Consider the following 22,517-nt stretch of genomic DNA (forward strand, 5'->3'; position numbering starts at 1 on the left):
TTTTAACCATTTTTTATGTTTACTTTAGGGGAAAAGGCTGGGCACGCCCAGACGCACAACATGTGTCATCCTCCCTCCTTCCCTTTTGTAAAAGATCCATTTGCCCTCCTACGTTCAACCTTGTGAATGATGTATGCCGCTAATTTATCGATAGCTGACGGCATGCCTAACCCTCTCTCTTATTTTAGATGAAAGTTGCTTAAGGAGAAAGATGTGTTATATATTAATGCATGAACCCACCCGTGTTTATTCATGTTTCCACATGCTTGCCTTGATGATATGAACATTTTTTATAGGGTGACTTGTTGATTGTATGTATGAAGTGGTGAATTTATTTTGCCCTTTTCAACTTATAATGAGATTTATTTCTAAAAATTTACTTTTTAACCACTTCCAATACTCATTTCAGGCTTAAAATTGACTTATGAGATAAATGTGAAATCATGTATTACATAAACCCACCCAATCTTTCCATATCCTATGTGAATAGAGATTATGATCTCATGATCATATTATTATTTTAAAGAAACATGAAAATTGGAAAAAAAATATATATATATATATATGGTCCACCTATTAGAGCTCACAAAGTAAGCCCAAGCAACTCTTCAAGGTTCTTACTTGCTTAAAGTTTAATTGCTATTGACTAAAACTACCAAGTCATGCTGCATGAAGAATAAAGAACTATCACCATATATATGGTTAAGAAGGGAAATTTCAGGTGAAAACTTTGGAGAAATATTTCCTTTGAGAGAGTGTACTGTCCACGCCCAGACATAGAAGGAGGCAAAATGACCGATCCTACCCCATGAAAGGCGAAAATAACCATCCGCCTGATGCTTCTACACACATTCCCATTGGCCTGCACCCATGCAAGCGTGCATGCAGGGGCCACACTTCCCCACAAGAAATGCTGCCCCAAAAACTTTTTACAGAGGTGATGCTTTTTTCTGAGGGAGCTATTGGTTACTAGAAAGAGAAGGTGGTAAGTTCTTACCCTGGAAAATTATAAACTTCCCATTTTTTTAAAGTGTTTTGTAACGAGTGTGTGATACTTTGGGCAGGTATAAATGTGGGGAATTGTGGGATGCTATGTGGATATGGAGATGGTGACTGGGTGGGTTTTGTGGCTGTAAGATTTTCTGGTGGGGTTTTTTCCTGGTGGTGAAATATTTCTTGGGGATGGACTGTAAAATTTTCTCTATTTCAATGAAATTTCTCCAGTGTTTTATAAAAAATCTCTGTTTTAAGTTAAACCTTGTTTCAAGGTTGTCTCAAAAGATCCATATATAGAAGTAAATACAAGTAGAGCTGAACTAACAGATTTGGAAGCAAGTACTACATGTGGGATCCTCAAATGGTCATTTGTTTTCAGAAGGAGAAAAAAAATGAAATAGAAAGCATGGACCAAAAATGGCTGCAATTGTGTAAAATTCTGGGAAATTCGCTTAAATTGATAAAAGTACATGGGCAAATGCTTCCTTCACTGTTGATCCCTCCCTTTAAATTAATGCTTACTAATTAAAAGACATGAATGCACTGTATGTATCGCTTAGAAGATTAATAAACGAGAGAAACCAATAGTTAGATTTAAAACTTGGAAGACATTCATTCAATGCAAATACAAGGTCTAGCAATCAATACAAGTATTTAAGGGGGAAAAAATACTTTTAAAATTCCAAAATATTGGTACAATTTACATACAATTCCAAGGAAAAGGGAGTAATTTCCTTGGTTATGCTAATAAGGAACCTTCCATGACAGTAACAGCTTTGCCTCGAATCAGTACTCTCTGGTTTGTCTCATCTAAATGCAATTCCAGTACTCCACCCCTTGGAGATGCCTAATCCATATAATTTGTGTTATTGAGAAATCTCATGCATGTGTTTGTGTCTGTGATAGAAAGAGAGGAGAGTTAAAGAGGATACCATGTATGCAACAAGATCACATTTTCCCAGCTTTTTACTCCAATAGGTCACTAAAGCACAATGTACGCTTCCACAAACAGGATCCTGCAAGATAAATGGAAGCCATTTCCAATGAGCCAGACCAATTAAGGATACTAACAGTCTAAAATTCTGTTCAAAAAATTATTCTTCTCACTTTATAATCTTTTGAACAATCATCATGGTCCAATAATGGAGTTTATTTGCACATAATAGAATCAAACCACGTAAAAACTATTTCACTGCAGAAACCACATTGTTTTTGTACAGCAACTATTGCAAACAAGAGTTAATTTCTTTACTCCAAGTCAGTCTCTACTACCTAACTTCTAGAAAAACAATCAATAGACAATCAGAAAACAAGAGAGCTTTGGAACTATTAAAAAAAACCCAAAAGAGGAAAAGAAAAGATGGAAGATGCTTGCAATGTTCCACAACGATATAACTAAAAATCTTCATTAGTTTGGTACAACATTCACGCCAACAACTAGATGTATAGATAATATCCATTAAGAGATCATGTCCAAATTTAAGTTGCCCAAGTACCAATTACTATATGGAAACAGGATACAGATTTACTAAAGTCCAAGATATTATGCCACTTAACATAGCGACAGTTTATATAAATGATAAACACCAAGAATTGAAAATTTTCTTCCAAAACAAAAAGATACGTCAAACGAAGTATAACTAGCATCTAGCACAAGAATCCTCAGTAATTAGTCACTGTGACAAAGCACAAGTATATGTAGCAAGCACAAGAAAAACAAAATCATTACATGATTGACACCCATAGGTGCAAGTTTTTGTGATTTCATTACGATTGAAAGTTAAAAAGGAAAAGAAAAGTGAAAGGAATAAATTTATTCCATTAACTAATTAAATGATAAAGCGTGGCTCAATCTTTCACATTTACTTCTACAACATAAGTTTCTAAGTATTAATAATAATGAGAGTGACTAGTTGTCTGTAAATATTAGTTACATTTCAAAAAGGAAATTACTGTCAACAAGGCCGTTACAATACGTATTCATAAATGAAAGATAAATAAATAAACCAAGTCCATTTTATGTTCATAAGTAACAAAGAAGTTACCTCATTAATTCCCATCTTTGGACTAAAAAAGCGACTGAAGAAATCAAATCCAGATCCGTCAGGAGCAGGCCCTGTAACAATGAGCCCTCTAGCAGGACATTTTCGTATCTCATCCAATTGTGGTTTTAAATCTGCAACAGTCTTTCCGGATGAGAGCTCGACCTAAGAAAATGCAACCAAGTAACCTCTTTCAGTACAAATGCCAAAAATTTCTATATTGGAGCTACAAAAAAGGCATCCGCCTAGCTTCCAACAAACATGTGGTGCCTGGAGTGGGTAAACAACACATATTCTTATCCAATGGTACAACCTGGGATAGTCAGTGTCAAATTACATGCAATGCTACAAGCATTAAGCAAGAAACAGGAGACGAACTAGGATTAAGAAAAGCAGAGGCTTCCAACTCTATCAATTATTGAAATGAAAGTCGTTAAGTTGTCCCCAAGTTAAAGCACACTAAAAACGTGTTACTACACTTGTTACCTGGATGCTGCTTCTAGCATACTGATTCAAACCTACACAAATGAAGCACCCTAATATATCCATAATCAAGTGTCATTATAAATGAATGGGATAAAACAAGTACATAGAGGTCACCACCACCGGCTTCAGCTGTTTTACTTATATTGACCATAGGAGCGCCATTCAGGGTTTCTGGAAGTGATGGAATATCTGCAGATTCACACTCGAGCACAGGAATTGTAGGGAAGTCTAATTCTATAGAGAAGTGCTCTTCTGGGTCGCCATCTGAGAACTTTGACGCGTCCACATTGCTTGCTGTAGGAATCCTTTTAGCAATCAGAACTCCAGATAGTGTGACAAACTCAATAACATCTGTTCTTGCTATCCTGTATGCAAAGAGAAAATGTGCAGATGCCAAGGTTCCATGACCGCAAAGCTTGACCTATAGATAAAAATGAAAACGAATTATGTGGAAATTTATTTACCAACAGGTGCGAAAGCAATTGACCTATCGACAACTAGCCAATGTATGAAATTTAGCAGAACCCATTGGTACTATACGATGGTAACTAGTGACCATGAGCACGGTAGGAAGGGGAATCATCATTCAATTAGTTCCAATTTGTATATGGTACACCAAAGGTCCAAAACGCTTCTCTCTGGGTTGACTGTTCCTCGGTGCTACCTTCAGCATCATGAACTATGGGAAGGCAACTTTGCAGGGGATGTTCCACTAGAAATATTGATGTAGTTCAAGAGAACAATAACGGAAGCAGCAAACCAGGCCATCAAACTGGACCAAGAATAGGCTATTACGTGTAATTTTGAGTGTCCAATGGGTTGTATGGGCCATGGGCTTTATATTTTTGGGTTTATTTTTGTAATGGGACAATTCTATAAGCCCAAATATTAGGGATTTAAGTCCCATGCGGGGTTAAGTAGTTATTTTCTGTTTCTTAGTCATTAAGTGGTGGACAATGGCTGACACTAAGAGGGGAGTGTATTAGTGTATTTAAAATTTTCCCTTTTTATCTGACTGGCTCAACTCAAACTTGCAGCCCACTTCTGGCATTGATAATAATCAGACATACAGTCCTGTGTACACCCATCCTACAGACAAAAGCACTTCCAATATACACACATGCACAGCCACAAGAAGCACACCCTTCCTGCAGACAAAAGCACTTTCAATATACACACATGCACAACCACAAGAAGCACAACCACAACACAAGATTTTTAGGTTACAGCCTCTTTGCGAAAGCAGGGGTAAGGCTGCGAACATTATGACCCTCCCCAGACCCCACAATGGCGGGAGCCTCGTGCACTGGGTATGCCTTTTTTTTTATAGATTTTGAGTTTCTATTTCCTTGTAAGTTTTATTTAGTTGCTATTTTGCTATACTCTCCATTAGCCAAGGGGAATTTCTATTTTGTAACAAGGCAATTTATAAACATAGGAGGAGGTAATTCCTAGCCTTCAACGACTTTGACAGCCATTGAACGTGTGGTTTGTGCATGTGCGTGAGTATGAGAAACACCCATGCTGTGAGAGACAGCAAACCTTGGTGACATTCCGAGGTGGAGATTGGTGAGAGGCCATCTCCTAGTTGGTGGGAGATCAACATATCCCTTTCTTTCTTTCTTCTTCCACTGGTAAGCTGTTCTACTGTTATTTACTATTAGTTTCCTTATTTCTAATCTCACTTCTCACCTTGTTTCTACCGAGCGACATCACCTGTTTGAATCCCATACTTCCATTCCATTGACTTGCGCATGGCGCTACAAGGTTAGAGGCCTTACTTGCTGTTTTTCAGCCACCGTTTCCGATTTTGTAAGTTCTATTTCTCTGCTTTCTAATCTGGTGCAGGACTCCTTTTGTGATTTCTGTAACTGTTATTGATTGAGACCAATAATCTCCGTTTATACGCTGTTTCCTAACTTTCTAAATCAAGTCACTCCTCCAGACTGGAACATCCAAAGGTCTCCGTTGAACATGGACGTGCCACCTCAAACAACATTCTCATAGTTTATCATGTATCAGAGCTACACCCAACTCAGCTCTAATGGATCCCACTCTAATAGCTCCGCATAAATCAACTACATACCAGGTGGGCTTTAAGGTTAATTGGAACAGTTCCTTTCTAGTATAGTAGGAAGGCCTATGGCAGTTAGTCGGTTAGTCCTATCACATGAATGTGCCCAATGCATAACATGGTATTGTTTTTCTACCATGAGAGATTTCATGAATTTACCAAACAAACCAGAATCGTACCAACTAATAGAGAAGCTACCTTCAATATTAAAAATGCAACAAAAAAAAAACAATGTAGTTCTTCATAACTCAATTAAGAGAAGTAATAAAAAAAATTTCTTAAATTACACGGCCAATAAACCATGAGATTTTATTCTGCACTACTCAACTCTCTGCTGGAAGGTAATAATGGTGGCCAACTACTAGATACTACAGCTTCCTAGATCTAATTTACAACAGTAATCACTTACATGAGAATCAACCAAAAGGCTATAAAGAAGTGATAAATCGAAAAGAATAAAATTACTAGTACAATCCTCCAACACTCTCCCCCCACCCCCACCCACACCCACACCCACACCCACACCCACACCCAAAAAAAGTGTGGAGCCTTCTATAGTCCTGGAGTAGGAACAACAGCCACACATAGCAACACTTTAAATAAATAAAAAAAAACACAAACCCCTTGAGTCATGAATCATGACTCAACCATAAGAACCCACTACCTTCCCATACATTACTATATTATATATATGTAAATTATATGTAGAAGAAAAAATTTAAACTTCCACTTAAACAAAAAACAAAAGAAAGTGGGCCAGCTTAAAACCAACTGAGAAATTAAAATTTAGAAATAAATCAAATAAAATAAACAAGTTTTAAATAAACTTTAATTAAACAGAAAAAAAAAATAGAATTCAAGAACACCGAAATTTCAGATTCTCAGGGTTTCAGTGAGTACATTTCCAGGAAAAGGTAAATTGTGTTTCTCTTCGAAATCGTAAAAACAGATAATATGGAGAATCTAAAGTTTGGAATCACTACACTAAAAATTGAATGCAAATTTTTTTTTTATTCTCCCGGGGCAGAGTGAGTGGGGATATAGAGATGAACAGAGGTGATAGATGGTAGAAGAACATCAAAACGAACCTCAACTAAAGGAGTAAACCAGCGGAGGTGGAATCGCGTGACAGAATGGTCATTAGCATCCGATTGGGTAGAGGAAATCGGAGTCAAGAAACAAGTTTCGGAAATGTTGAATTCCGCGGCAACAGCTTGCATCCATTTCTCATCTTGCTCTTCTTCTTTCTCCAACAAACACACTGCCGCTGGGTTTCCCTTAAACGCCGTGTCAGTGAACGCGTCCACCTGCTCGAGTCATCCCAGCTTCATCTTAAAACCACAAAATCTCAAAGCGCACAGACCATAAGAATCCAAAGGAAAAGACAGAGAAATTACCACAGAGTACTTCACGGGACGCTTCACCATTTTTTCGGAGAGAGAGAGAGAGAGAAAACCGATGAGGAGACCAGAAAGATTCTTCCTGCGCGAGTTTTTTTTTTCCGTGTATTTTATTTGTGAGCCTGTGAGGAGTGTTGGAGTGATGTAACCTTCTTCCCAAGTCCTCACCTGAAACATGGAATGCTCGTGAATCGTGAATCTTGAATCGTGACTCGTGACTAGTGACACGACAAACGACACGCATTGCTGAGCTGTAATGTCGTCCTAGCATAGTATAATAAAGAAAACTATGAGCCTATCACATTCGTATATGGTACATGCATGGATGATAATGATGTCAACTTGGATCATTGATTTAGTAAAATCCGATACCGATTCGGATCGGTGCTATGGCCGATAGGATAGTGACACGAGGTATTAAGATTATAAAATAATTTTCAAAAAATTAATAAAAATTGGTAGCAGATCAATAGTGTAGTCGCATGCACCAACCAATGAGAGCACGCACGATAGCACAATGGAGGTGGAATGGGTAATCTGACTGTTTTGAATTAGTTCTGATCCCGAGGGGCCAATCCTAAAACTGTCTCATTTATTAAACGGTTCTAAAATTAGGATACAATCCTTTTTAATAATGAGAAATGTTCAATTCTAGCTCTTAAGCGATTCTTAAGAGCTATGTGTTGCAGAGATGAGGATGTTAAGATGGATGTACGGCAAAACTAAGAAGGATAAAATGAAGAACAGATGTATTAGAGATTTAGAGCTGATGTGGGAGTTGCCCTGATCAGTGACAAACTTCAAGAATGTCGTCTAAGATGTTTTGGCCATGTACAAAGGAGGCCTGAGGAGTGGGGACGCCCCAATAAGGAGGCGTGATCTAATTTCAATTGAAGGAGCTAAAAGAGTTAGATACAGGCCAAAATGACCATAAGTGAGGTTGTGAAGAATGACATGCACAGTTAGGGTCTTGTGCCAAGTAAGACCTCAGATAGAGCTTATTGGAGAGTAAGAATCCCCATTGTAGACACCCATGTAGCCATTAATCGATTCCAAAATCAGATCCCAAAACCATCTGAATTCGGAATTTTAATTGACACCCTTGAGTAAAATGTAACGTTTCCCACCTAATGTTTGTTTGGTTGGGTTGGTGATGGAGATGATGGCAATGGAAATGAGAACATGAATATGAACACGATTGTCCGCAAGCAACTGTGAGATGTTCGAAGTATTCATACCAATTGCAAGAACAATACAATCAGGAAAGGATCTCCAGAACAATAGTAAAGAAGAAGATCTCCGGAAACTCCCTCTGAAAATCTATTGAACTAGCAAACTAGTCTTCAAATGCACAGCTACTTAAGGGAACAAAAGAAACTGAAAACATAGTTTTAAAATTACAAAATACAGGTACAATTTACAAAACATACTTTTAAAAAGAACTCCAAGGAAGAGGGAGATATTTCCTAAGCTAGGAAAATAGGAAACCTTCCATTACAACAACAGCTTTGCCTCGAATCAGTACTCTTTGGTTTGCCTCATCTAAATGCAAGTCCAGTACTCCACCCCTTGGTAAACCAATGGTTGATGTCCAATAGGACTATAAACCGATACACTCGTGAACCCGCATTGTAAACAAAAAGTATTCTCAACATGGAATCCACTGCTCGTACGCGGGGAATATCCAAGAGAGAGAAAGTGATTGGTCGGAACTAAATCTGGATCCAGTGTTTATTCGAAATGTTTTATTAATTTATTTTCAATATAAAATTACTATATAAATTATATTGAAAATTGATTTCAAAGTTTTTCAGCCGTCCGATCTCAATCACATATTCACTCGATCAACGTACATGATGATTGGGGGATTAGTAGCATTAAAGTACATACCCTATAATTCATTATGGGATATTAGGAAAGTGGAAGGGTTTATGTACAATAAAAGAGTTTATTGGACACATGGCATTGTAGGGGAGAACAAAATATTTATGGTTAAATATCTGTTTATATTATGGCAAGAGATATATGAGAATATCTCATGAACCATAATTTAGAACGATTATATCCCTTTTGAGATTCTATGTCTTCACTTTAGTAGCAAATTAGAGTTGAAAAAATTAGATGATTCACAAAACACCAAAATGGAAGATTGAGTCAAGGCAAAGATGGAAGGAGGTTACTTGAGACCCAAGGATCTCCAACTATAAAAGAGGGAGAGGGAGGAGCCTCCCACGATTTTGGCAGTGCTCTCTCCCCCCTCCCACGATTTCTCTCTCTCCCCTCTCTTGTAGTGGTGTGTGTGAGACTTGAGTTAGAGAACTAAAGAGGCTTTGGTGATTTTTGTGTTCTTCTAAAAGGTTGCAATGATTGATCAAGCTTCAAAGTGTTGAATGATTTTTCAATCTCCAAGTTTGCACAAGTTAGAAGACCCATTATCTATAGGAGGAGCTTTACTTGCGACTCTGAGGTAACCATGAATGTTATTTTGAAATTGTTTCTTCCCTACTCTTGATCATGAACTACGAACATTGACCCGATCCAAATTCCGTTGTGCATCGGGTTTATTCCCAACAGCTGTGACTTCCGCCCTCTAAATCCATTACTATTTCAGCCATTTGCGTGCACACGGCCATGATCCCTTCTCTTTTTCTCTCTTTTAGGATTTTTCTTGTGAAAATCCATTTTTTCTTACAATTTTTTGGGGAGACTTCTTTTTTTACAAAATTAGAAATTTGTGCTATTTTCGAGGTAAATTTAAATTTAAAGAAAAAACTGAATCTTCTGTCTGTCAATGGACAACCAAACGCATAGAAAATTTGGAGCAAAAAATCAATACCGAATCTTCTGTTTTTTTTTTCCTATTCTATTGATGTCGTGACAAACAAACACAACCTTAATAAATTAAAGTTGAAGGAATTCAAACTAAGGAAATTAAATCATGAAACTTGATTCCAATACAAGGAAATAGCATATTGTGATTGGGAAAAATATATTCTATGCTAACTTTGTGGGAATTCTTTCACATGCCTTCTCATAGAACCAATGTTTACCTTACAAATAAGATGTCCTGAGCTCAACTCTCTTTGGGGTCTAACCAAACAAGAAAAACTCGGATTTCCTCACATATTTTTCTCTCTTTCCTGATCTTTTGAGCTCCTATTAACAAAACCCATTCTCACGTGCTGATTGGTGTGACTAGGGAGATTCTCTTCCTCTCCCCCATATGGGTAGTGTGGGGGGAAACCTTTATATGAAACTTTTAATTCAGATTTTAACCATTTTTTATGTTTACTTTAGGGGAAAAGGCTGGGCACGCCCAGGATGCACAACATGTGTCATCCTCCCTCCTTCCCTTTTGTAAAAGATCCATTTGCCCTCCAGTGTTCAACCATGTGAATGATGTATGCCGCTAGTTTATCGATAGCTGATGGCATGCCTAACCCTCTCCCTTACTTTAGATGAAAGTTGCTTAAGGAGAAAGATGTGTTATCTATTAATGCATGAACCCACCCGTGTTTATTCATGTTTCCACATGCTTGCCTTGATGATATGAACATTTTTTATAGGGTGACTTGTTGATTGTATGTATGAAGTGGTGAATTTATTTTGCCCTTTTCAACTTATAATGAGATTTTTTTTCTAAAAATTTACTTTTTAACCACTTCCAATACTCATTTCAGGCTTAAAATTGACTTGTGAGATAAATGTGAAATCATGTATTACATAAACCCACCCAATCTTTCCATATCCTATGTGAATAGAGATTATGATCTCATGATCGTATTATTATTTTAAAGAAACATGAAAACTGGAAAAAAATATGTATATATGGTCCACCTATTAGATCACACAAAGTAAGCCCAAGCAACTCTTCAAGGCTCTTACTTGCTTAAAGCTTAAATTTACTTTGAAGCCCGCCTGATGCTTCTACACACATTCCCATTGGCCTGCACCCATGCACGCATGCATGCAGGGGCCACACTTCCCCACAAGAAATGCTTCCCCCAAAACTTTTTACAGAGGTGATGCTTTTTTCTGAGGGAGCTATTGGTTAGTAGAAAGAGAAGGTAGTAAATTCTTACCCTGGAAAATTATAAACTTCCCAGTTTTTTGGAGTGTTTTGTAACGAGTGTGTGATACTTTGGGCAGGGAGTAAAATTGACATTTTAATTTTCATGGAGGTATAAATGTGGGGAATTGTGGGATGCTATGTGGATATGGAGATGGTGACTGGGTGGGTTTTGTGGCTGTAAGATTTTCTGGTGGTGAAATATTTCTTGGGGATGGACTGTATAATTTTCTCTATTTCAATGAAATTTCTCTCTTTAAATTAATGCTTACTAATTAAAAGACATGAATGCACTGTATGTATCACTTAGAAGCCAATAATATTAGATTTTAAACTTGGTAGACATTCATTCAATGCAAAATACAAGGTTTAGCAATCAGCACAAGTATTTAAGAGTACAATTAACATATCATATCATTCCAAGGAAAAGGGAGTTATTTCCTTGGCTATGCTAATAAGGAACCTTCCATGACAATAACAGCTTTGCCTCGAATCAGTACTCTCTGGTTTGTCTCATCTAAATGCAATTCCAGTACTCCACCCCTTGGAGATGCCTAATCCATATAATTTGTGTTATTGAGAAATCTTATGATAGAAAGAGAGGAGAGTTAAAGAAGATACCATGTATGCAACAAAATCACATTTTCCCAGCTTTTTGCTCCAATAGGGCACTAAAGCACAGTGTATGCTTCCACAAACAGGATCCTGCAAGATAAATGGAAGTTTTTGTGATTTCATTACGATTGAAAGTTATAAAGGAAAAGAAAAGTGAAAGGAATAAATTTATTCCATTAACTAATTAAATGATAAAGCGTGGCTCAATCGTTCACATTTACTTCTACAACATAAGTTTCTAAGTATTAATAATAATAATGAGAGTGACTAGTTGTCTGTAAATATTAGTTACATTTCAAAAAGAAAATTACTGTCAACAAGAATACATATTCATAAATGAAAGATAAATAAATAAACCGAGTCCATTTTATGTTCATAAGTAACAAAGAAGTTACCTCATTAAGTCCCGTCTTTGGACTAAAAAAGCGACTGAAGAAATCAAATCCAGATCCGTCGGGAGCAGGCCCTGTAACAATGAGCCCTCTAGCAGGACATTTCCGTATCTCATCCAATTGTGGTTTTAAATCAGCATTGACCTTTCCAGATGAGAGCTCGACCTAAGAAAATGCAACCAAGTTCCCTCTTTCAGTACAAATGCCAAAAATTTCTATAATTGGAGCTAAAAAAAAGGCATCCGCCTAGCTTCCAACAAACATGTGGTGCCTGAAGTGGGTAAACAACACTTATTCTTATCCAATGGTACAACCTGGGATAGCCAGTGTCAAATTACATGCAATGCTACAAGCATTAAGCAAGAAACAGGAGATGAACTAGGATTAAGAATAGCAGAGGCTTCCAACTCTATCAATTATTGAAATGAAAGTCGTTAAGTTGTCACCAAGTTAAAGCCCACTAAAAACATGTTACTACAGTTGTTACCTGCATGCTCCTTCTAGCATACTGATTCAAACCTACACAAATGAAGTACCCTAAAATATCCATAATCAAGTGTCATTATAAATGAATGGGATAAAATAAGTACATAGATGTCACCACCACCGGCTTCAGCTGTTTTACTTATATTGACCACAGGAGCGCCATTCAGGGTTTCAGGAAGTGATGGAATATCTACAGATTCACACTCGAGCACAGGAAACGCAGGGAAGTCTAATTCTATAGAGAAGTGCTCCTCTGGGTCGCCATCTGAGAACTTTGACGCGTCCACATTGTTGCTTCCTGTAGGAATCCTTTTAGCAATCAGAATTCCAGATAGTGTGACGAACTCGATAACATCTGTTCTTGCTATCCTGTATGCAAAGAGAAAATGTGCAGATGCCAAGGTTCCATGACCGCAAAGCTTGACCTGTAGATAAAAATGAAAACGAATTATGTGGGAATGTATTTACCAACAAGTGCGAAAACAATTGACATATTGACAACTAGCCAATGTATGAAATTTAGCAGAACCCATTGGTACTATACAATGGTAACTAGTGAACATGAGCACATTTTGTATATGGTGAATGAAAGGTCCAAAACGCTTCTCTCTGGGTTGACTGTTCCTCGGTGCTACCTTCAGCGTCATGAACTATGGGAAGGCAACTTTGCAGGGGATGTTCCACTAGAAATATTGATATAGTTCAAGAGAACAAGAACGGAAGCAGCAAACCAGGCCATCGAACTGGACCAAAAATAGGCTATTATGTGTAATTTTGAGTGTCCAGTGGGTTGTATGGGCCATGGGCTTTATAGTTTTGGGTTTACTTTTGTAATGGGACAATTTTATAAGCCCAAATATTAGGGATTTAAAACCCATGCGGGGTTAAGTAGTTATTTTCTGTTTCTTAGTCATTAAGTGTTGGACAATGGCTGACACTGAGAAGGGGGGTAATGTAGTCCTAGATAGGTAGGAGACCTAATAGGAGCTAGTTCAACCAGGATCTAATCTGAACAGGTCATCCGAATGGGAGAAACTTGAGTTTTAGGTCAAAATTAGGGTTAAAGTTAGGTTTAGGTTAGAGTTGCCTTATATAGTAATGATGGGCAGGTGTAGGGAAGTCTAATGGTATAGGTTTTATGATGTTTGAGTGAATGCAAGTAGGTTAGGTGAGTTGGGCAGCAAGATAAGGTTATTTGAGACAATTCCTAATGGAGGTAGGAGAAGGGGATTCTAAGGTTTAGAGATATGATTTGGTTACTAATTTCAGAATTATCATGTCATGAAATCAACTACTTATTCTGAGCATGAAATCAGAATCGAGTATGGTTGAAGGTCTGAAACTGTGTTTTAATGGAGGTAGGGGTAGAATGGGAAATATGAGAATATATTCAAATCAGGCCACAGGAATTAGGTCAAATTTGAATCACTTCCCAAATTAGGGTTAATAGAGGTATGGTGAAAATATGAGTTTAATCGGATGGCTGGTTTGGTAGATCTCAAAAATCACCTTGTATGTGACCTTCTAGAAGGAAGAAGAATAGTTGCAGAATTTCTTACTTGTTGCAGGTCTTCAATGGTAGCAGCTTTGAAGATGAACAATGGGGTGTCCCGATCTTCACGGTACAAGGAGATAAGTAGCAGCCCTCTCGATCTTCACGATGCAAGGAGTCGATTGGAGATCCACCAATCCCTTCAACCTTGATATTACTCACAAGGCACACTCACAATGGAGCAAAGGCAGCAACAAAGGCAGCAAGCATAAAGCTAATTTTTATTAATCAAATTCGTATTCAATGCTGGCCTCCCTTACAAACTTATATAGAAGACTCAAAAATAGACTTAGACACTAAAAAGGATTGGCCTAATCCAATCCTTAACCTATAAGCTAACTTAAACTGACTAGGAAACTAAAATAGACTCAAAATAGAGTCCTAATAACTTAAAAACAACTTAAACTACTTAAAATAAAGAAGATTCCCTAGCAGCCAATAGGATATAAGAACCTCTTAGCCAATAGGATCACTTCACTTAAATTAGACCAATTGAACCAATTGGATGCAACCAATTTAAACCGGTTCAATTAAAAACACACAATAAAAACTTAGTATTGGGCTAATCCCGTATGCAACCTATGTACCCCTAATTTAGGCCCAGAAAAGTGGCCTATTACATTAGAAACTCATGGGATCAAAGGCCCAACAGGTATGTAACCCAACCCTAGACTTATTTCTAATGAAACAAGCCCTATTTGGTGATGAATCTGCATCAACTCTCCCCAACTTGAAAAAATTCGTCCTCGAATTTTGTAGTGATGAGGGGGAATCAACATGTGATCAATAGCTTTGACCATCCCCAAACAGAATTTCGATGAAGCAGGAACATTAGGAATATAGTCTTCAAGGCGTGGAGCTTTCTCTTCGAAGAACCATGGTGGCATAACAAACTCTATGTGCTCTACCTCTGAATCAGCACCAACTGTGAATGCCCTATCCATAGAGTCTTTAGTGTTAGCAACCTTCTCATCTAATACTTGAGATACAAGCTCCACCTCTACAAGAACAACATCTTGAATATCATTGATCTCCTGTGGAATATTCTCAACCACCTCTTCATCTTCTGCTGTTTCAGCTTTGTCTACTTTGACTTCTTCAAGGTAGACCTCTTCAGTAGAATCTTCCGCATGTTGACTTTCCATCTTTGAAGCTCCAGGCATTGTCTCTTTGTTTTCATCACAATTCACTGTGATCACTTCAGCTTTGTCTTCAACTTGTGCTCTCTCAATTTTCGTTGGCAATGTACATTTGTATTCAGCCGCTGATTTAACACTGGTGATGTCAGATTTTCAACACTCTTCAACTTGCAAACGGAATCTCATTGATGGAGGCTTCAAGTTGTCTTCAGATTTGAAGGCTTTTTGGTGGTGATGTTGTCGATGGGAATTTAAGTTACCTTGTTGTAGAGCTCTGAACGTCCGTGGGAAATATTTCTTACTCAGATCTTCTTTCATCTCTGCCCATGTAATAGGTTCTCTATCACGGTAGTCAGGATAATCCATCTGGGTTCTCCACCAATTATGTGTTGGTCCCACTAGCTTGGTATGTGCTAGTCTCATTTTCCTATGCTCAAGCAAATCATACCAATTAAAATAATCATCTAAAGCAGCTAACCAGTCACAAAATACCTGTGGATTTGGTTTGCCATCATAGTCTCTCAACTCATACCCCTCTGGAGGTCTATGGCGTCTCCTGTAATCTCTGTATCCTCTGTTCCTATCTTCACTATGATCTCTGTCATGCCTACGTCGATCCCTGTAATCTCTGTCTTCTCTGTATTGATCTGTCCTTGGGGCTCTTTGTGCTACTGAATTGACTTGATATTTGTCCTTTTCTAGGGGAATGTTGTTGCTCCTTACTGGAGTAGTTTGGTGTTGCTCAATTCACTGCAATGTTTCACTTATAGCCCTTTGACTAGCATGAATCTGCTGAAGCTTCTCCAGAATTTTGTTCAAAGAGTCGATGGAGACAGAGGTAATGGGCTGGCCATGCTCATCCATGGCTTTGATACCACTTAATGTAGTCCTAGATAGGTAGGAGACCTACTAGGAGCTAGTTCAACCAGGATCTAATCTGAACAGGTCATCCGAATGGGTGAAACTTGAGTTTTAGGTCAAAATTAGGGTTAAAGTTAGGTTTAGGTTAGAGTTGTCTTATATAGTAATGATGGGCAGGTGTAGGGAAGTCTAATGGTATAGGTTTTATGATGTTTGAGTGAATGGAAGTAGGTTAGGTGAGTTGGGCAGCAAGATAAGGTTATTTAAGACAATTCCTAATGGAGGTAGGAGAAGGGGATTCTAGGGTTTAGAGATATGATTTGGTTACTAATTTCAGAATTATCATGTCATGAAATCAACTACTTATTCTAAGCATGAAATCAGAATCGAGTATGGTTGAAGGTCTGAAACTGTGTTTTATTGGAGGTAGGGGCAGAATGGGAAATATGAGAATATATTCAAATCAGGCCACAGGAATTAGGTCAAATTTGAATCGCTTCCCAAATTAGGGTTAATAGACGTATGGTGAAAATCTGAGTTCAATCGGATGGCTGGTTTGGTAGATCTCAAAAATCACCTTGTATGTGACCTTCTAGAAGGAAGAAGAATAGTTGCAGAATTTCTTACTTGTTGTTGGTCTTCAATAGTAGCAGCTTTGAAGATGAACAATGGGGTCTCCCGATCTTCACGATGCAAGGAGTCGATTGGAGATCCACCAATCCCTTCAACCTTGATATTACTCACAAGGCACACTCACGATGGAGCAAAGGCAGCAACAGAGGCAGCAAGCATAAAACTAATTTTTATTAATCAAATTCGTATTCAATGCTGGCCTCCCTTACAAACTTATATAGAAGACTCAAAAATAGACTTAGACACTAAAAAGGAATGGCCTAACCCAATCCTTAACCTATTAGCTAACTTAAACTGACTAGGAAACTGAAATAGACTCAAAATAAAGTCCTAATGACTTAAAAACAACTTAAACTACTTAAAATAAAGAAGATTCCCTAGTAGCCAATAGGATATAAGAACCTCTTAGCCAATAGGATCACTTCACTTAAATTAGACCAATTGAACCAATTGGATGCAACCAATTTAAACCGGTTCAATTAAAAACACACAATAAAAACTAAGTATTGGGCTAATCCCGTATACAACCTATGTACCCCTAATTTAGGCCCAGAAAAGTGGCCTATTACATTAGAAACTCATGGGATCAAAGGCCCAACATGTATGTAACCCAACCCTAGACTTATTTCTAATGAAACAAGCCCTATTTGGTGATGAATCTGCATCAACTCTCCCCAACTTGAAAAAATTCGTCTTCGAATTTTGTAGTGATGAGGGGGAATCAACATGTGATCAGCAGCTTTGAGTGTCCAGTGGGTTGTATGGGCCATGGGCTTTATATTTTTGGGTTTACTTTTGTAATGGGACAATTTTATAAGCCCAAATATTAGGGATTTAAAACCCATGCGGGGTTAAGTAGTTATTTTCTGTTTCTTAGTCATTAAGTGTTGGACAATGGCTGACACTGAGAAGGGGGGGGGTGTATCAGTGTATTTAAAATTTTCTCTTTCTATTTGACTGGCTCAACTCAAATTTGCAACCCACTGCTGGCATTGATAATAATCAGACATACAGTCCTGTGTACACCCATCCTACAGACAAAAGCACTTCCAATATACACACATGCACAGCCACAAGAAGCACACCCTTCTTGCAGACAAAAGCACTTTCAATATACACACATGCACAACCACAAGAAGCACACCCACAACACAAGATTTTTAGGTTACAGCATATTTGAGAAAGCAGGGGTAAGGCTGCGAACATTATGACCCTCCCCAGACCCCACAATGGTGGAAGCCTCGTGCACTGGGTATGCGTTTTTTTTTTATAGATTTTGAGTTTCTATTTGCTTGTAAGTTTTATTTAGTTGTTATTTTGCTATACTCTCCATTAGCCAAGGGGAATTTCTATTTTGTAACAAGGCAATTTATAGACATAGGAGGTAGTAATTCCTAGCCTTCAACGATTTTGACAGCCATTGAATGTGTGGTTTGTGCATATGTGTGAGTATGAGAAACACCCATGCTGTGAGAGACAGCAAACCTTGGTGACATTCCAAAGTGGAGATTGGTGAGAGGCCATCTCCTAGTTGGTGGGAGATCATATCCCTTTCTTTCTTTCTTCTTCCACTGGTAAGCTGTTCTACTTTTATTTACTATTAGTTTCCTTATTTCTAATCTCACTGCTCACCTTGTTTCTATCGAACGACATCATGAGCTGTTTGAATCCCATATTTCCATTCCATTGACTTGCGCATGGCGCTACAGGGTTAGAGGACCTTACTTGCTGTTTTTCAGCCACCGTTTCCGATTTTGTAAGTTCTATTTCTCTGCTTTCTAATCTGGTGCAGGACTCCTTTTGTGATTTCTGTAACTGTTATTGATTGAGACCAATAATCTCCGTTTATATGCTGTTTCCTAACTTTCTAATTCTGGTTTTAGATGTGTTCTCCATCCAATTAAGTACACTCGACTAGAGTTATATCTTCATCAGACTGATCTGTTGTAGTCTCCCTCCGGTCCTAGTAATTGGTTTCTTGGTCATTATTAATGGTTTGGTGATTAGGAACCCAAGAATACTCTTGTTGTTGCTTTGACTCAATCCCCCAAAAGTGGATCTCACACTAATACAACAACAACAATGCCTTATTCCAATTAAATGGGGTCAGCTACATGGATCCTTGCCCTCCACTCAACTCTATTCGAAATTATATGTGGTATAAGGCCTAGGCTATGCATGTCTTTCGTCACCACCTCTTCTAGGGTTATTTTAGGTCTATTCCTTACTCTTTTAGCTTTATCAATCTGAATCAAGTCACTCCTCCAGACTGGAGCATCCAAAGGTCTACATTGAACATGACCGTGTCACCTCAAACAACATTCTCATAGTTTATCATGTATCGGAGCTACACCCAACTCAAATCTAATGGATCCCAGTACTCTAATAGCTCCGCATAAATCAACTACATACCAGGTGGGTTTTAAGGTTAATTGGAACAGTTCCTTTCTAGTATAGTAGGAATGCCTATGGCAGTTAGTTGGTTAGTCCTATCACATGAATGTGCCCAATGCATAACATGGTATTGTTTGTCTACCTCTACCATGAGAGATTTCATGAATTTACCCAACAAACCAGAATCGTACCAACTAATAGAGAATCTGCCTTCATTATTAAAAATGCACCAAAAAAAAAAAAAAAAAATGTAGTTCTTCATAACTCAATTAAGAAAAGTAATAAAAAAAATTCTTAAATTACACGGCCAATAAACCATGAGATTTTATTCTGCACTACTCAACTCTCTGCTGGAAGGTAATAATAAAAACACAAACCCCTTGAGTCATGCATCATGACTCAACCATAAGAACCCAATACCTTCCCATACATTATTATATTATATATATGTAAATTATATGTAGAAGAAAAAACTTAAACTTCCACTTAAAAGAAAAAACAAAAGAAAGTGGGCCAGCTTAAAACCAACTGAGAAATTAAAATTTAGAGGGAAATTTTCACGGACACCCCTTAAAAGTATTCAATATCTCAGAAACTTACCATACTTAATCAAAATGTCACAGACACCCCCTATTTTTATGAATTTATTTCAATTTAGTCCACTCCGTTAGTCTCTGCAGTTAAGTGTCTGTTAACTCTTTTTAAATGGCAAAATTACCCTTACCACAGTGAAATCCCTGTAATACCCTTACTGATGAATTAATGATGTTAGAAGTTAATTTTTAGAAAAAGACAATTTTGCCCTTGTTTTTATTCAATACTTTTTTGTTATTCCTTTTATCTCTCCTTCTTCTTCTCCTTCTTCTCCTTCTGCTCTTGCTTTCTTCCACTGCCGCCACCACCACTGCCACCGCCAACCCCTCTAGCCCTCCTTCTCTTGCTCCCTTGCAACCCCTCCACCACCCTCTCCAGTCTCCTCCGCCCGAGCATGCTCTCAGCAATCCAACCCCATAAAAACCCTAACTCTGCAAATTAAAACCCTAACCCACCAACGTATGGCGTAGTCCAAAAAAGTCTTATGCTATATGAAACAGAAAAAGGAAACAAACACAGAATACTCTGCCTATCTGCCATTGCCATCTGCCAGATGAAAACGAAAGCAAAGGTTGCAGATTGGCGATAGACGGAGAGGAACACAAACAGAATTTACCAATTTCATCACAACAAAAGGAAAACATAGAAAGAGTGGAGACTAGACTGTAGAATACATATAGAGCAAATACTTTTTTCGGCCATTTCCTAATTTTTCTTGCTCCACCCACTAGAAACTTTGTTCTGTTCTTCCCATTGGCAAGAATTCAAAATTTAAAAATAAAAAATGAATAAGTGGAGAGAGAGAGAATTTTTTTCATCATATTTTGATTTTTAATACTATATTTGAATGAAAAACACCGACTAAACAAGTAGTAATTTTGTAGAAAATTGCAACGAATCAAATTGATAAAAATAGGGGAAGTAATCCTCATCGGAAATGCTCTTGTGGGAAAATGTCTTTGTGTGTGTGTGTGTGTGTGTGTGTGTGTGTGAGAGAGAGAGAGAGAGAGAGAGAGAGAGAGATTACTAGCCCTCTCGAGGGCTCCAAGGCACCTACTGAAGCCGAATAGGAGGAGTTTTTGCAATTCCGCTCCAAGTTCCTAACGGCGGCAGTGGGCGTGGCGTTATAGTGTGAAGAAATTAAACGCAGCGGGACAACTAAGCAGGTGATCTGATGAAGCCGAATCCCGCAGAAACAAAGGATTGTGTCGCATGTCGCGTTGGGCTGTGGAATATAGATGTTCCGACTAAGAAGCGACATTTGCAGCGAATTCACACACTTCTGCCCATCCGATGACGACGCTGGAGTTGGTGCCAGAACCTGCAATGCAAACTTAGCATGTGTTGTAAACAGCCACGCCATTAGAACGAGACAGCAACGGCTACTGTCAAGAGACTCCCTCTGCAAATGGGGCAGCTGCATGCGTTGATTCCATGGTCGCCGTAGCCGGAGCAAGTGATGGTCGCCGGAGCCACATCCATAGAGGGAAGAAGATGAAATGACAGTTTTGTCCTTTTATTTAAATAACTAAGGGGTAAAATGGATATTTCACCTTTGGGTACTAATTGTGCTTAACGTTTGGGGTGTCTGTGACATTTTGACCAAGTATGGTAAGTTTCTGAGATATTGGATACTTTTAGGGGGTGTCCGTGAAATTTTTCCGAATTTAAAAATAAATCAAATAAAATAAACAAGTTTTAACTAAACTTTAACTACACAGGAAAAGAAAGAAAGCAAGAAAAAAAAAACAAAGAATTCAGGAACACGGAAACGTCAGATTTGGTTTTCAGGGTTTCAGTGAGTACATTTCCATGAAAAGCAAAATTGTGTTTCTCTTAGAAATCGTAAAAACAGATAATATGGAGAATCTAAAGTTTGGAATCACTACACTAAAAATTGAATGTAACTTTTTTTTTTTTTTTTTTTTCCTCCTCTTCTACAGGGGCAGAGTGAGTGGGGGTATAGAGATGAAGAGAGGTGATAGATTGTAGAAGAACATCAAAACGAACCTCAATTAAAGGAGTAAACCAGCGGAGGTGGAATCGCGTGACAGAACGGTCATTAGCATCCGATTGGGTAGAGGAAATCGGAGTCAAGAAACAAGTTTGCGAAATGTTGAATTCCCTGGCCACAGCTTGCATCCATTTCTCATCTTGCTCTTCTTCTTTTTCCAACAAACACACTGCCGCTGGGTTTCCCTTAAACGCCGTGTCAGTGAATGCATCCACCTGCTCGAGTCATCCCACCTTCATCTTAAAACCACAAAATCTCATAGCGCACATACCATAAGAATCAAAAGGAAAAAAAGAGAGAAATTACCACAAAGTACTTCACGGGACGCTTCACCATTTTTTCGGGGAGAGAGAGAGAGAGAACCAAAGAGGAAATGGGATCAAAAATTTTTCCGCCTCACCGGTGTTGGAGTGATGTAACCTTCTTCCAAGTCCTCACATGAAACAGTTAGTAAGTTTGAAAACGGTAATAATACGGGAACGGATACATACGACAGTCAAATAGATTTTATGGCAATAATACTTTTCAAAAAATCCGATACAATAAAACGCTTTGACAATATTACAATACGATTTTTAATACGGTGGCTCTAAAAAAATGCAGGAGCAAAAATACGGACATATATTCACTATATAATAGAAGTTTATCGGTCACACTCACTATAATTATTATTTGTTGCTAGTTAGATTCTTTTGTTTTTGCATATCTCTCCTGCAGCACCTCCATTATCATCAATTTAATTGTAAATGGAGCTAAGGATAATAGAGAAA

At 38.0% G+C, this 22,517-nt stretch overlaps 2 protein-coding genes across 3 annotated transcripts; both read right to left on the bottom strand.

The window, feature by feature from the left end:
• Positions 1 to 1,700: 1,700 nt before the first annotated feature.
• On the bottom strand, positions 1,701 to 20,749 carry LOC122671331 (uncharacterized isomerase BH0283-like). Of its 2 annotated transcripts, XM_043868484.1 has the most exons (7): positions 20,725 to 20,749; positions 6,996 to 7,050; positions 6,687 to 6,905; positions 3,628 to 3,945; positions 3,042 to 3,203; positions 1,929 to 2,012; positions 1,702 to 1,843 (listed from the first exon to the last, which is right to left on the bottom strand). In XM_043868484.1, exons 2-7 carry the CDS (start codon positions 7,023 to 7,025, stop codon positions 1,736 to 1,738), a joined length of 921 nt encoding a protein of 306 aa, XP_043724419.1. In that variant the 5' UTR covers positions 7,026 to 7,050; positions 20,725 to 20,749; the 3' UTR covers positions 1,702 to 1,735. The 2 variants fall into 2 exon arrangements, with proteins under 2 accessions (XP_043724420.1, XP_043724419.1); XM_043868485.1 differs by lacking the exon at positions 20,725 to 20,749 and having other exon boundaries at positions 1,701 to 1,843; positions 6,687 to 6,908; positions 6,999 to 7,049.
• Positions 11,484 to 22,112, bottom strand: LOC122671330 (uncharacterized isomerase BH0283-like). Its single transcript, XM_043868483.1, has 6 exons — positions 22,054 to 22,112; positions 21,744 to 21,962; positions 12,665 to 12,985; positions 12,078 to 12,239; positions 11,689 to 11,772; positions 11,484 to 11,621 (listed from the first exon to the last, which is right to left on the bottom strand). The coding sequence occupies exons 1-6, from the start codon at positions 22,081 to 22,083 to the stop codon at positions 11,514 to 11,516; spliced, it is 924 nt and encodes a 307-aa protein (XP_043724418.1). The 5' UTR covers positions 22,084 to 22,112; the 3' UTR covers positions 11,484 to 11,513.
• Between the last annotated feature and the right edge of the window lie 405 nt (positions 22,113 to 22,517).

The sequence above is a fragment of the Telopea speciosissima genome, chromosome 8 (genome assembly GCF_018873765.1).
Source record: "Telopea speciosissima isolate NSW1024214 ecotype Mountain lineage chromosome 8, Tspe_v1, whole genome shotgun sequence".
In the NCBI taxonomy this organism is placed as follows: domain Eukaryota; kingdom Viridiplantae; phylum Streptophyta; class Magnoliopsida; order Proteales; family Proteaceae; genus Telopea; species Telopea speciosissima.